Genomic DNA, 15,661 nt, shown 5'->3' with positions numbered 1-15,661 from the left:
AACACTCTGTGAGGTGAATAGGGCTGAGAGACTTCAGAGAAGTGTGACTGGCCGAAGGTCACCCAGCAGCTGCATGTGGAGGAGCGGAGACGTGAACCCGGTTCCCCAGATTACGAGTCCACCGCTCTTAACCACTACACCACACTGGCTCCCAGAGAGAGAAACAGAATCCGTGTAGAAGGGAAAATAAAATAAATATAAACTGTATATTTTGCAAGGTTGTTATTGTCCTTCACCAGATCATAACCTGTTGCAATATTTGTAAGAATGGCTTTATGACTAACAACAATGGGAAGTGAAGTGTGGCGAGGTGACTAATCCTGGAAGCTTTGCTGATCTATCTCTTTTAAGAAAAGGTTGGTTTGGGGTTTAATTCGTTTTGATTTGTTGGAAGCAGCTCAGAGAGGATAAGGGTCCCTGATTTTGCATGCCAAACCCCTGCTCTGACTGTTGCCGGCCGTAATTCTACGACTGAGCTGGGACGTGAACCCAGATTTCCAGGCTAACATAGACTCTCACATGCGGATCTGTTATTTTTCGATAACAGATTGGCAAATTAAATTACAGGAATTTGTGGAGATGGCTCAATTGACTAGCAAACTCAGAGGAAACTCAAAGCAAAAATTTGGGGGAAATGGGATGGTTATAGAAGATATGTTCAATAATGGTTTTGATTCCGTGCTAGCGTTTGAGTGACAAAGGAAGTAAAAGCAGGTGGATAACAATTAAGGATTTATTATGTTTTCTGGATGTATTGGAAAATTTATATAGAAAGGTTTATTGTTTTGTGTACGTTCAATTGTAAGTTAAAACATATGCGAAGGGACTTGACAGGAATTCACAAATGAAGAAAAGAGGGGGGAAATATTTATTTTCATTATTTTCATTATTAGTATTATTATTTTCTGTGTGTGTGCCGAGGTGTGTTTCGTATGGAATGTTTGGGAAGAAAGAAGACCGTAAATAACAAACAAAATATTGTTGTATGTAATTTTTATTTCTCAATTATATTTTGTGGTATAGTATGGTTGTAATGCTTTTTGTGACATAAAATCACTCAATAAAAATTATTTTTTAAAAAAGACTCTCACATGCGGAAGTGGTTTTTTACTGTACGATATATACTCTTAGATAAACTGCCACCACTCTTTATTGGGGTGATAGCTGCTGCCGATGGTAATGCGGTTTCCTCCTTCATTTCCTTGTTCTGCTGCTGTCCTAAATTATGTAAACCCGCAGCGCACGGCCCTCACCAACCTCTTTATCCGCTCAGCAGTCATTTTAAACACACCGCCTGTACAAATCTTACCCCCCAAAAAGCCGCCGCCCCGATCCTTAAAAACTCATTGGCTTTTCAGGTTAGTTAGTTACCTGCTGCAGGAAGAATAGTGAGAGCGATCATTCATCCGCAGCCATTCCTGAGATTTTGAGTCCCTATGAATTTGTACTGTATTAATTGTATTAATGGTTTGATGAGTTTGCTTATTTGGCCTGATTATTCTGCTGTTGTGCTTTTAACCTGATTCCAGGTATTGCAACGTTTGTTACTTTTTTAAATGCACTTGTTATTATGAGCCACTTTGAGCTCAAATTTGGGGTAGGAAAAGGGGAATGCAAATATTGAATCAAATCGGTAGTTCATGCGTTGGTAGTAAGACTGGATTTGACGCCTGAGAGAGACGTTTTTAGGACCCACCCTATTCCGTGATAGTAATTTGTTTTCAGTATATTGAATTTTAAATTGTTGTAACGCTCCCGATGATCTTAGGGTATGGGTGGAGTGAATAAGAACAGTCTCAGGTTTGCAAAATAGATGGAGCCTTAACAAAAGATCTTCAGTCTGGCGAAATGCAACCTGGACCTTTTTGCTAAAAAAAAAATCAGACAATCTTGCAATACAGTGGTACCTCGGGTTACATACGCTTCAGGTTACAGACTCTGCTAACCCAGAAATAGTGCTTCAGGTTAAGAACTTTGCTTCAGGATGAGAACAGAAATCGTGTTCCGGCGGCGCGGCAGCAGCGGGAGGCCCCATTAGCTAAAGTGGTGCTTCAGGTTAAGAACAGTTTCAGGTTAAGAACGGACCTCCGGAACGAATTAAGTACTTAACCCGAGGTAGCACTGTACTCCAGAAAAGGGAGGGATCCTGTAAGTTTCTTTATTTGCTTTTAAACGATGGAACTCTACAGTTCGCAGAATTCGTTGGGGCCAGTGGGCAGAATTGCAAGCACGGCGTTCCCAATTAGCTCAATATTGTCGTTTGTGCTGTGAAGTGCTGCTCTTTGGAGTGTGAAAGTGTGTTTGTCAATCAACCAGCAGCTGCCTGCATTTTGGGACTCGTTTTCCAGTGTCACAAACTCTTGCAGCGGGCGGGGAGGCGGCTATGGAATCTTTCACGATGAGCTGGCGCACTTCAGAATTCATGACACCACTACGCGGGACTTAACAACAGAGACAAGAGAATATTAACCCAGTAAACTTAGGGGAAGAGTAGGCACAGAGAGCTACAGACCTTTTCAACCTCACATCCATTGATCACTTTTTGCAGACTGCCGGAGCTTCATTGACATGTGACCCCCAAATTTTGGATCCCTTCTAAAGCAAAGTTTGGTGCTATTTTTATTCCTCACCAGAGTTTCAGACCAGAGGCTTTCTCCTGGGATTGCAACTGCGATTTGCTGCATGTAAATCGTGTTATCCGCCACTGAAATGTGGGTCTCGGACCTCATGTGATTCTTCCGTTTCTACCACCTCCGAATATTATCAAAAATAAAAGCAGTGGTCGTTTCAAGTTCCCGGTCCCTGAGTCTGAGTGCCTTTGAAAACGTGCAAAAATGCCCTTTCGTGCAAAGTTTTTCTTTATTCTTAAAAGGTTCTTAAAATGCCTCTGAACAGGCGCGGTGAGTCTTTGTAAAGTAAATGCTCCCTTCTCCGGGGAGAGATTGGCTCAGTGCTGGTACCCTAGAAGCCTGATTCTCCGTGGCAAAAACACCAACCACCCCATGGGAAATGAATTTGAATATGCATGCACTCTCCCCAAATGCAAATAACTTCCATAGCCTTCTAGTTATAAGACACTTTTCCCCACGGGATACAAATACAGCAGCTAACCTTCATTTAAAGTATAGCCCCGAGATTTTGGATCCCCTCCAAACCGATGCCAAAGTTTTGTGCTCATTTTTGCGCTGTGTTGTGTCAATTACTCCGTTGGGGAGCAGCTCAAAAACACGAGGTCCCCCCCCCCTTCCCGTTTTGCAAACTAATTGCAAAATTGTTTAAGCATCTTGTAAACGGTATGGCTGTGCTATAAGTCATCTGCTACATATGTCATTTTACTTGCTGGTCAGACTTGCTTTGAACAGTTTAATACAGACTGTAGGACAAATAATACAATTTATTTGTTACACACACACACACACACACACTTCCTATTAAATATATTTAAGTGCTTTGGCAATAAAAACACCAGCAACGAACACAACTAAATATACAAAACAAAGCAATTTGTTATATGAAAAAAAATCTGGTCCAATACAGATGTACCTTCCAGATGACATGGGGTCTGTGGTGGGTCCCTCCCCGCCGCGAAAAACGGAATGCATGATTGAGTATATAAGGAGTGCTACCAACATGAGTTTGACCAAACTGCGGGAGGCAGTGGAAGACAGGAGTGCCTGGCGTGCTCTGGTCCATGGGGTCACAAAGAGTCGGACACGACTAAACGACTAAACAACAGCAACAAGAGTTTTCAGCAACTTTGAGCACAGGCGACCCCACTCGACGAACTAGACTAGGTTGGGGGTTTCCGTTCCGAGCACGGACCACGAACAGAACTGTACCACCTACTCCCTCAAATTTGATGGACTGTGACTTTCCACCCTCTTCTTTCTTTCTTTCTTTCTTTCTTTCTTTCTTTCTTTCTTTCTTTCTTTCTTTCTTTCTTTCTTTCTTTCTTTCTTTTTCTTTCTAACACTGACCCTCCTTCCCACCCCTAAAGGAGCGGCCCCCATAGTGGTCTTGCCAGCCAGTCGCCCTTCAATCCCGAAATCAGAGAGGCTGCCTGTCGAGGCACCTGCACGACCTCTCTCCCGACGTGAACCACGGGGTTGCGCTACGTCTCTGGTTCTGGGTTGGAGAGAAGCCTCCGGTCCCCGCCCCGCCGCCCCGAATGGCTGAGCGTCTTCGTCTGAAAGCGAAACCTCTCTGTCACTTTTCTCTGCGCCTCACCCCGGGCGGTTGTAACCGGCGCGCGGCTTCTGCAGACTCGACGGATGCGGGTTGGTTTTGCCTAACTCTGCTAAGGACGAGCTCGGCTCGGTGGAGGAAGACGAGGGATCTCAGAGCGAAGACTCCGCTTGCAGAAAGAACCGACCCGCTTCAGTTGCACAGAGCGAGCGAAAGTTCAGGTATGCGGCGGAATCCCTCGCGCAAAATCCCGGAGGCGGGCGACCCCGGGGTGTCAAGCGCACCTTCAGGCTCGGAAGCGGGGGCTGGAGGAAAGAGGGTTTCCTTCTGATCTTTTTTCCTGCTTCCTCTGGTCGCTGTTGCATTTTAGGTGCTGGTTCTTGCACGCGCGTCCATGTCTCCTGACTGCAGTTTCCTAACTAGTTTTCATTTTATTGCTTTGCATTTTATAATGGCGTTTTGAGCTGTTGGGAGCCGCCAACTTGGGAGAAAGGCGGGATAGAAATACACTGACCAGTAAGAATATCCCTGGATGGCTCAGTTGGTTAGAGCGTGGTGCTGATAATGTCAAGGTTGCAGGTTTGATCCCCATGTGGGATCGCTGCAAATTCCTGTATTGCAGGCGGTTGGACTGGATGGCCCTCTGTTATTCATTACCCTGGAGACACCAGGGGTTGTTCCAGAGATCTTCAGTCTGTAGAGCATGGCGGGCTGTTTCCTTAAAGAAGCTGGATGTGTGCCAAGGTGGCGGCTAACCCTTAACCCATACTGTTTTCCTCACTGTCAATCATGGAATTGTAGAGTTGGAAGGGACCCCGCAGGACATCAACCTCCTGAATTGCAGAAATCTCAACATGTGGTCCCTCGACCAATTTCAAACAGGCTTGGACGCTGCTTAGCTTTGCAGATATGCTAGTAGTTTTATTGCTGCTTCACCGCTAGGAGGCCTTTATCCCCTTGTCTGCTTTCTTTGATTCACTTAACTGAAATTGCCATGTGGGGTAAACTGGTATAAGGGACTGTAAAATCAAGGCAGGTGTCAACACTGATAGCAAGGCTTTTTTTCAGCCAGAACTCAGTTCTGGCACCTCTTAGGTTGGTGCCATTATAAGAGAACATGGGAGGGTTGGTTTTTGTTTTTTGTTTTGTTTTGGTATTTTATTTATTTATTGATGTTCTTATGTTACATGGGTAAAGAATATCATATTACAATACAATGCTTATTATCATATAATTTTCAACATGTATACAAAATTTATATACAAAGTTTATATACCTAAAGATAACAAAAAGGGGGGACAAGGACAAAAAACTATTCCAAAGTCATATCTGTACCAACATTTTGGACCTTCGGGAGCTTAGGGCCTCATCAAACCTAAATCCATAGGCGCCGACTCCATGGGGCTTGAGGGGGCCCGAGCCCCCTCAAAAATTCGTTTGGGGGGGCGGAGCCCCCCCAATAATCTCGGGCGCCCCTCCAGCAGAGCGCCATCGCCGCCCCTCCCCCAGCCCAAAATGCACAGGGTCGGGCTGCATGCCTCCTGCCCTCCCTCCCGAGCAAAAGCTCCACCTTCGGAGCTGATTAATAGGAGCAGCACGCTCTCCCCTATTCGCTCACGAGGAGGCGGCGCCACTTTATTTGCATATTCATGAGCTTATTTATTATTCATGAGCTTTCCCGGGCCCCCCCAATATTTTTTATAAGTCCCCGTCCCTGCCTAAATCCGACCCGGACTGGATGCGTTTTGAACACAGTTCTGGCTCCTCTCAGGTGGGGGCCATTGCCAGTTCCAAGAGAACGAGGGAGGTGTTCATGGTGAGCTCCGGCACTTGTTTTTCTAGAAAAATAGGACTGGTTTTATGGTGTGAATTTGCCCACAGGGCTAAAATTGGAAAGTCCCTAGTAGTTCATGTTGAGGCATGCCCTTGCCACAGTGTAGCTGCTACCTCAAGCAGCTTCCCATCCCATGCCACCTTCTGCCTCACCTGCAATAAAGACTTTAAACAAGCCTTCTGGGGAGGGTTTTTAAAAAATCTTGTTCAGAATCTAGGTTTGGGTTTTAAATTGTGTTAATGTATCCTTGTGCAGAGGCACAAGGATACATTAACTCCACGCACACATTCAACAACTCCAAGCCGCTTCCTTCTTTGCTTCAGACTTCTCCAACTCCTTTACTTAATATTTCTTGCTGTTTGTCTCCTTGTTTTAATTCCTTATTTTGAATCTCTTAAATCCTGTATATATCTTTAACAATTTCAGTTAATACCCTCATCTCCCTCCTCCAAAACCCATTGCTTCCCTCCACCCGTGTGTGATCTTATTCACCTACTATTATTTTTGTTATTGTTGCATTACTCACTGTTTATATTTGTTGTTATCCTATCTCCTTGCGCCCTTTAAGCTATTGCATCTTAATTTTTAAGCTCCAGCACCTTACCTATAGAGGCTAGTGACATGGGGTGCCGGGTTGCCAAGTTCTGGAGAGCGCCAGGGAAGAGGTGGAGGCTGGACATGGCGCCTCCCAGCCCCAGTTTGCCACCCTCACCCAGCTCCGCCATGCCTCGCCAAAGCAGGGCAGCACCCAGAGCCTCCATCTGCTGTGGCCACCGCAGCCAGGCCCAGACGGGGGGTGGGGGGGTGGCATATGTGCCACTTGGCCTGGGCCTCCGATTCCAAAGGGGGCCTCGGTCAGCATATTTACGGTATCTATATTTTCCATTTTGTCTTTATATGCAGGTATGGTCAATCATTGAAATAAAATTATTTGTCAGCATAACGTTTCTGAAAATTATTTATATACTTACTTATTTATAAGACTTCAGTTACCCCCAGGGTAAAAAGGGGGGGCACATTATGTACCTGGCCCGGACCTCTGCCTGGCTCTGCAAGGCCCTGACCACAGCACGAAGCTGCCAGCTGAGCCAGGAGGCACTGCGTCCAGCCCCCTCTTCCCCGCTGGAGAAGCAGCCCTCCAGTCACTGGCCGCCTCCTCCAGCCCCGCCAGCAGCACCCTCCTCCCTAACAGACTCTGGGAAACAGGGTGGGGGCAGGCGCCTGAGGGAGCTTTGCACCACAACGCCAGATATGCTTAAGATGGCCCTTTGTGGACTCAACAAGGTTGAAAACCTTTGGGCTAAGAGATGGTGACTGGCTCAAGTTCACCCAGTGAACTTTATGGCTGAGTGAGGATTTGACCCCTAGTCTCCCAGATCAGTCCAAGGCTCTAACCATTATGCCACACTGGCATCACTCAGACACAGATTTCTCCCTTGTCTATCACTGCCCTCCCTTCCCCCTCCAGTTCCACTGGCTGAAATGGATTTCTTCACCTTTGGTTCTTGGTAGGGCTTTGATGAATAGGGTGGTGGGTTGGTGGAGACCCTGACAAGACGTACATCTCCTTTCCTTTCCTTGGCTCAGGAGCACTCATAGGATTGTGCTTGTTTCCCCTTGTAGTTAACAAGATGAGCTGCAAATGTCCATCAGGTAATAAAAAAGCATTCGTTGTTTTTTCTGTCATTGCTGCCCTTGCAATCGGAATCGGAATTGGTGTTGGAATTGGTAAGTTGCTACCTTAAATGAACAAACGAAATGAGCTGTGTTAGATGGGTCTCCCTTTTCCCCAGCAAGTTGCCTCCCTCTTCCTCGGTGTGTGTGTGGGGAGGGAAGCTTTGGAAAGGGCAAAATAGGGGAAATGATAATGGCAACAATTTTATTATTTGTACCCATCTGAATGTGTGTTCGCCTTTAGCATGGAAGTGGGTGCACAGATAAACAATGGCCTTGGGTAGGGATTTTTCAGGGAAGTGTCAGCAGGAAAAGGGTTGTGTCCCCCTAACTCATGAGTAGGCAAACTAAGGCCCGGGGGCCGGATCTGGCCCAAGAGCCTTCTCAATCAGGCCCAGTGTTATTTAGGCAGTCTGAGATGGTTGTCTCAGGTGGCAGAATCCTGGGGGGATCCAGGAACAGCAGATCCTGCTGCTGCGCCCGCTGCTTCTGAGGTGCCAGCTTTGGAGGCAGCTGAGATCTGCACCTGCTTCTCTTCTCTGCCCTTGGTGGCAGGACTGAGGACAGAGAACAGCAGCAGCTGGAGAAGCAGCCCAAAGACCAAAGCACAGTTTCTTCAATAGTCTTCGGGCTTCCGACTCACCTGATTGGTTTGCCTCCTCTTTCTGGCTCCTCTGATTGGTTCTTTTCTTCCTGGGCTTCCATTCATTTTGTGTCTGCTGCTTCCGGGAGCAACAAGGAGTTACCTACTTTTTCCTGCTGCACTGAGAGGTGCAGGTATATTGATGCTTTTAAAAAAAACTATGCATTTACTCAGAAGTAAGCCCAGCTGATTGCACTGAAATTTGTTTTCCACTCCCAGAAAAAGTGCGTGACCATCATCATTTTATTACCTCACCCCTATGACTGGGTTGCTCCAGCCACTCTGGGTGGCTTCCAGCAGAAGGTTAAAGCTTGACTTGGGGGCATTTATAGACATGTATAGGATTGGGATGATGAAAGGCTCCACTCTGGTCCCAGTACAATACAAATACACTTCTTATTCTTGTGGTTCTGACTGTAGCAGATGTATGTTCCCTTGGGTTGGGTGGGTGGGTGTGCTCAGTATTTTAGAAATAACGAAAAGTATGCCCCCCCCGACTTAATGTATTCCACGGCCAGAGCTGGTGAGTAACTATGTGCTATGGACAAATTTGGTGGGGGCAATTTAGTGTCCGTTAAGCATTCAATGTCCTTCTCAGGTCAGGTTATATTATTTTTGTGAGCTTTATTGGGGGGGGGGCACTACAAAGTGGTGTGTTTTGGAGGGTTGTTGTTGTTTTAGAAGCCTTGTACTTTTTCCAGATAAGCAAAACAACAAGCCTATGGTTACGTGAAACATACTCAATAAACACACAAGACGTAACTGGCTGTACTTTTGAATAAATAAGGTATGCTATTCATTGTATCAAATTGTAGGTTACAACGGAAGTCTCATAAAATTCAACGAAAAAAGCAGAAGACCCAGTGGATTGGTTCATTCTCTAGTCAGTTCATGAATAAGTGTCTATTCCACCTGTCTGTTCATAGAGTCCAATAATCCACATGAAGGGTTGTTACAGTTCCACAGAATCCTTTCACAGAGTCTAAGACAAGGATTTCCAGAATATTAGCCTTGTTTTGCCATCCTAGGCTTATCAGTAGTACAGGCTCAAGTGTAATATTACAGGATAATGGATCTTATAGCATAGTAGTGGCTATAAATTTTCAATTTTTACATTTTCACATATCAAAGAAAATGTGCGTTTAACATTGACTTCCCTCCCCCCCCCTCTTCCATATTCCTGCTGCCATGCTTTGCTTTAGCAAATAGCTTGTTGGAAGAAAATACTAAACCACATTGTTTGCTCTCTGGAATGCATCGAAGCTCATTCAGATAGCCCTTACAGCAACAGCTAATCTGATCCCCTCTGTTTTTCATCAGAGAGGTCCAACGAGAGAAAATGCAATGAGACAGGTTCTGAACTAAAATCTGCTCTGCCTGCACACAGCATCCCACCATGTCCACCTTTGTGGCTTTGGTATGAGGGAACATGCTATTTCTTCTCCAATAAAGAAAAGAGCTGGATGTCTAGCCAGGAATACTGCTTGTCATTTAATGCTTCCTTGGCTGTTATTCCAAACAACGAAAAGGTGAGAGGTGTAACGGATGATATTTTCTGGGGTGACATGCAAAGCAAGGCATGGGCGGATCATGTTGAGTTTAGGACCCCCTGCGGCAAACATTTGCCATACTATAAAATTGTTGGCTAATTCTAAACGCCTGTGAGTGAGTTACAGTTAACTAGCATAAAGGGTGTGTGTGTGTGTGTGTGTGTGTGTGTGTGTGTGTGTGTGTGTTAAAATGACATTTATTTATTTAATTAAACAATCAATCTATATGCCGTGTGACTGCAATAGTCTCTAAGCAGTTTACAAGGATACAATACGAAAAATGAAGATCAGGTCAAACTATAAAATCTAACATCAATTAAAATGCCTACCGGAAAAAGAAAAAAAATCTCCAGCAGGCAACAGAAATATAGATAGAACTGGGTGAGAAATATTGCAAGTCAGGGCTCTAACATCTATCTCTTCTGGTATTTGAAGGACATTGTCAAGCATTGGAAAGGCACAAATTCCTACTGGATTGGCCTGAGGAGAGACCCTGGTCAGCCCTGGAAATGGACAAATGGAGAAAATTCCACGTGCGTCCTTCTCCTCTTCCTCTTCCTCCTCCTCCCCCTCCCCCTCCCCCTCCTCTGGCCTGGTTGTCTGTTAGGAGATTTCAACACAGGTGCCACTTCCCATTTTGCCACTTGAGGCAGAACAGGAAGTGCCGCCCTGCACTGCCACTGCTGCCTGCCGCCTCTGCCGCTGGCGGAGAAGCATCATCATCACCCCAAACTACCAGTAGTGTTCACCAAATGCTAACCTGGGCCACACCTGCAACCTCACCCGTTTCAGCTGGTCCTTGCCTTTTTTAAGTTCTGTTGCACTCCTCCATTTCTTTTTCCATGTGGAATCAAGCATATCCATGCATGTTAATCCTTTTATGTTCCAGTTAAGATCAGTGCCAATAGGACTAATGCTCTTTCTGAAGGGTGAAGGGTGCTGAGAACTATAGCTCTCTGTGGGGTAAACGACACTTCCCAAAATGCTTTGGGGGAAGCCATGGGGTTTAAATGTTGTTGTTGTCATCTGACAGGGTCGACCCAGACACTCTGGGCAGCTTCTAACATATATAAAAGCATAAGAAAACATTAAATATTCTTTTAAAAAAACTTCCCTATACAGGGCTGCCTTCAGATGTCTTCTAAAGGTTGAATAGTTACTTATCTCCTTGGCTCAGGGGTCGCATAACTCCATACCCGCCAACATTTCTCCAGTGAAAACAGGGACGTTCTAAGGAAAAGTGGGACATTCCAGGATCAAATCAGAAACTGGGGCGGCTTCTGTAAATCAGGGTCTGTCCCTGGAAACTACGGACACTTGGAGGGTCTAAATGTGGGGCAAACAACAAATGTGAGTTCCACTTTGTAGAATAAGCTAGTTGCTGCACACATATGCACACTTTTCTCTATCTTCCATGCAGGCAATCAAGAGATATTATTGGGGGGCAAGGACACATTCAAGCCAAGGAAAAAATAAAACAAAAGGGAGGGTGCAAAGCAGGGCTAGTGAGGGGTATGATCCCAAGTGTGGTGTAGTGGTTAAGAGTGGTGGACTCGTAATCTGGTGAACTGGGTTCACGTCCCCGCTCCTCCACAGGCAGCTGCTGGGTGACCTTGGGCTAGTCACACTTCTTTGAAGTCTCTCAGCCCCACTCACCTCACAGAGTGTTTGTTGTGGGGGAGGAAGGGAAAGGAGAATGTTGGCCGCTTTGAGACTGCTTAGGGTAGTGATAAAGCAGGATATCAAATCCAAACTCTTCTTCCCAAGGGACAGAGAGAGCCCCAAAGACCCATATAATTGGCTCTTGAACCTGAGTTTTCCCACCTCTGGTCTAGAGTCCCCACTCTAGAGGCCACACATGGCCTATCTGTTTGAAATAAATTTGCCTATTTCCTATGTGATTCTATTGCTATAACCTCTCTTATCAGTTGCTGTCGGAGAAATGCTCAGCCCTTACTTGACACCGGCTTTGTTGACCTTGCGTTTCAGGTTAGAGGTACTTGGCGATGGAGGCGACTGTGCATATCTGGGTGATAAGGGCCAAGCATATGTTTCAAGGTGCAACATGGAGCATCACTGGATGTGCCGCAAACCGGGTCCTCCTGCAAGCGCAGACGTTGCGGGGAAGGGGTATAACCCCCACACAACTGAAACTGAAATGTGAAACTTTATGCAACCAATACTTTACTTTTTGTAAGCACCTTACCATTATAAGCTATTAAAATGTATTAAACCAAAAACATCTGTTTAGGGGGTTTTTTAGGTCACAAATAAGCAATCAATTGAAATGGAGTTATCTCTTTCTTTGAAATACATTGTGTTGCATCCTTCGGTGCAACAGTTTGATGGATGGTGTTAACAGGAATGAAGTGTCTGTTATCTGCTAGGGAATTTTGTGGCAAATATTCCCATTTTGGGTGGTTCTGGAGATGTTGGAACAGGCCCTACAGTTGGTTTTCTTTACCCCAGTGCAGCACAACTAAACTTACTGAAATGGGAACAGGGTTGTATTAAGCCAGTATATAGATTTCAGAAACTCCTTGCTGGAGTAAATAAGCTTCTGAATCTACAGTTCTATGATTCTAACTGCCCCATTATTTGTTCAGTGGTAAGTCAAATATGAGAAACAGTCATTAACTTGACCATCTTTATATGTTAACTCGCTTTATTCTAAAACTAGATTTGACACACAGTTCAGGGCAAACTGTTTTTAGATGGCTAGCATATTGTTACATGTGTCCCACTTCTAGTAGTGAGACTTCCAGGTACAGTGGTACCTCGGGTTACATACGCTTCAGGTTACATACGCTTCAGGTTACAGACTCCGCTAACCCAGTAATAGTGCTTCAGGTTAAGAACTTTGCTTCAGGATGAGAACAGAAATTGTGCTCCGGAGGCGTGGCGGCAGCAGGAGGCCCCATTAGCTAAAGTGGTGCTTCAGGTTAAGAACAGTTTCAGGTTAAGTACGGACCTCCGGAACGAATTAAGTACTTAACCCGAGGTACCACTGTACAGTTTCCTTGGAATTTTGAGTGTTGGTGTAGTTTGAAAAACTGAGTGCTTGGTCCCTGTTTTGAGCAGCCCATTCCTGACTCTGGATTCTGTTTGGAGTCAGCACGCCAACTGCACTGGGTGCTTTAGAAACAGCCCAAGGCTAAATCCACTCTCCCTTTCTCTCATGCTGTGAACAGCCCTGAAATCTACTGATCTAGCCTGGGGCAAAATTTCACAGCTTTTACACAGAGAATCTCCCCTGGCTGTGGTGCTGAATGCCAGACATAAGGTTTGAAAACAGTCAGACTTTTTTTTGGCTAACTGCCCATAACATAAAGGAACATATTGTTACACAAGTTGGGTGCCACCCTCACTGTCTGCCGAGTGATAACTGTGGGAATGTTCAGGGTAGCAGGAGAGGATATATTGTTTATTAATATCTTTCCTAACTTGCGCTAGCAAGTTCCTTTACTTAGCAGAGTTTTACATCCCCCTTTTAAAGGCACAGCGGGTAGCTGGTTGCAGGCTTGTGTAAGCCTCTCAGTATTAGGTTGCTAGTAAGTTCCCTTATATCCCTCTTAAAAGAACAAACACATGACAATCTTATTTAAAGTCAATAAAAGACGTTTACTCACATCATCAGTTCACGGTTGGATCCCTGAAGACAGACTTAGTTACAAAGTATATGCATGTGGATCTTTCTGTCCCATGTGGGGATAATCCCAGTGTCCTCTATTGGTTGAAAGCCAACAGAGCATTTCTAGCTAAAAAGCTGCTCCAATGATGGCGGAAGTCAAAGAGAGAGAGTGAGTGCTGCATGCCTTGTCTTTTTGTTACCTGGACAGGTAAGGTCACGCCCACCTCTAGTCACATGCAAAGGAAGGATGTCCCAGCCAGGAGGTAACAGGAAGTTTTCGACTGGCTGGACCAAAAATCGCCCTGCATGTCCACTCTAGGGAAACAAGGAATGTTGTACTTGACTGCTACTTATGTATCACATCCCACAATAACAAGATCCCAGGGGATTCCAGGCACTCACCCAAGGTCTGTGTTCCTTTAGAGAATTGAGACACAGTGGAGACTGTCATAGCTTTAAGAAATAGGGTTTATTCACCTATTTACACCTTCAGTATACAGTGGTACCTCGGGTTACATACGCTTCAAGTTACATATGCTTCAGGTTTTCTTATAGAAAGTAATGCAAAATTGATTAATCCGTTCCAGACTTTTAAAAGCAACCCCTAAAACAGCAATTTAACATGAATTTTCCTAACTAACAAGACCATTGATCCATAAAATGAAAGCAATAATCCATGTACTGTACTATAAAATAAATAAGACAGTATTGTAGATGATAAAAAAAAAATTTAAAAAATTCTCCTTACCTGCACTGATGATAGTCATTGCTTTTATCCATTTCTGCAGTCACATAATCAATCAACCAGTAGCTGAACTCGGTTCCACACAGTCACAAAAACAAATTAACTGGAAAAACCTCAAAAAGAGAAACGCAAAATAAATAGCAAAAACAAGAGTGCCAAACTTAATCCATTCTGGAAGTCCGTTTGACTTCTGAAATGTTTGAAAACCAAGGCGCAGCTTCTGATTGGTGCAGTAAACAATATCTGACAATCGCATCAGACTTCAGCTTCTGAAAAACGTTTGTAAACTGGAACACTTACTTCCGAGTTTTCAGCATTTGGGAACTAAGGTGTTTAAGAACCAAGGTACCACTGTATATTATTTTCTATGCACATTTACCGGTACCCCTAATAAGTGCATTTTTGTAAACACTGCTTGGCTGAATAATGGCATCACAAAATTTGGTTAAGTGTGAATTTTGAAGGCATCCTGTTTTGTTTCTCATATTGCTTCAGAAAGTACAATTTATCCCACCCCTCCAACTCTTCCCCCTTTTCTTCCTAATGTAACACTAATGTCTCCCAACAAATGAAACTGATCTGTAGAAAATGCAACTGGGAAAAGCAACGTTGCACATACTTTTGTAAACTAAGAAATCTTTAATAAGCTGCCAAGGAAAAAAAAGAATTTATTCATGTATGCTACAACAGCGGCAAGAGTCTTGATAGCAAAAGGATGGAAGAATGAGGAAACCCTGTCAAAAGAACAGTGGCAAGAGAAATGTATGAACTATGCAGAACTGGCGAAACCCACATACAGTGGTGCCTCGCAAGACGAAATTAATTCATTCCGCGAATTTTTTCGTCTAGCGAATTTTTTGTCTTGCGAAGCACGGTTTCCCATAGGAATGCATTGAAAATCAATTAATGCGTTCCTATGGCCAAAAAAAGGCCAAACAAAGCCAAATTTGGTACAACAAGAGTTTATTAAGTGCTCTTTAAAGTCACACATACTGTAAAGAGCATTTCAAAATTCAAACCCAGAATTTTTTAAAAAAAACAGCAGAGTGGCCCAATGGTCACAGAAAATCATAAAAATGCAGAAAAAAAACACAAGCTTCCAGATTCTTGCAAACCCCTCCCCAACTGTTCCCCCAGCCACCCAGCACACAGAAATTCAAATCCAGATTTTTTTTAAAAAAAATAGCAGAGTGGCCCAATGGTCACAGAAAATCATAAAAATGCAGAAAAAAACACACAAGCTTCCAGATTCTTGCAAACCCCTCCCCAACACCAAGTCCTTGAATTCCAAACACCCCAACCCCAAATCCAAAAAAACCCCAAAAAGTTTTAAAAGCTTAACTTACCAAATGGCTGCAAAAGAAGTTTTGGAAAAGCTTCAAAAATCACCAAACTCTTT

The 15,661-nt window shown here is 44.4% G+C and overlaps 1 protein-coding gene across 4 annotated transcripts in view; it reads left to right on the top strand.

The window, feature by feature from the left end:
- Positions 1–15,661, top strand: part of LOC310701799 (uncharacterized protein) — a 74,284-nt gene that overhangs the window by 13,982 nt on the left and 44,641 nt on the right. The window contains exons 2-5 of one of the 4 annotated variants that reach the window (XR_014523103.1): positions 7,643–7,747; positions 9,657–9,865; positions 10,322–10,419; positions 11,876–12,684. The exons of 1 other annotated variant lie outside the window; for it this stretch is intronic. Coding sequence is in view for 2 of the 3 variants with exons in the window: in XM_083493195.1 (XP_083349321.1) it covers positions 7,643–7,747; positions 9,657–9,865; positions 10,322–10,419; positions 11,876–12,050 (587 nt within the window). In the remaining variant the exon portion in view is untranslated. Of the gene's footprint in view, positions 1–7,642; positions 7,748–9,656; positions 9,866–10,321; positions 10,420–11,875; positions 15,055–15,661 lie in introns of those variants that run through there. 2 more of the 4 variants (XM_083493195.1, XM_083493193.1) reach the window with 2 other exon arrangements.

This window comes from Podarcis liolepis, assembly GCF_965112155.1.
Source record: "Podarcis liolepis genome assembly, chromosome: 2".
NCBI classification, from domain to species: domain Eukaryota; kingdom Metazoa; phylum Chordata; class Lepidosauria; order Squamata; family Lacertidae; genus Podarcis; species Podarcis liolepis.
The sequence above is the reverse complement of the archived record's forward strand: the minus strand, read 5'-3'. Positions and strand labels throughout refer to the sequence as shown.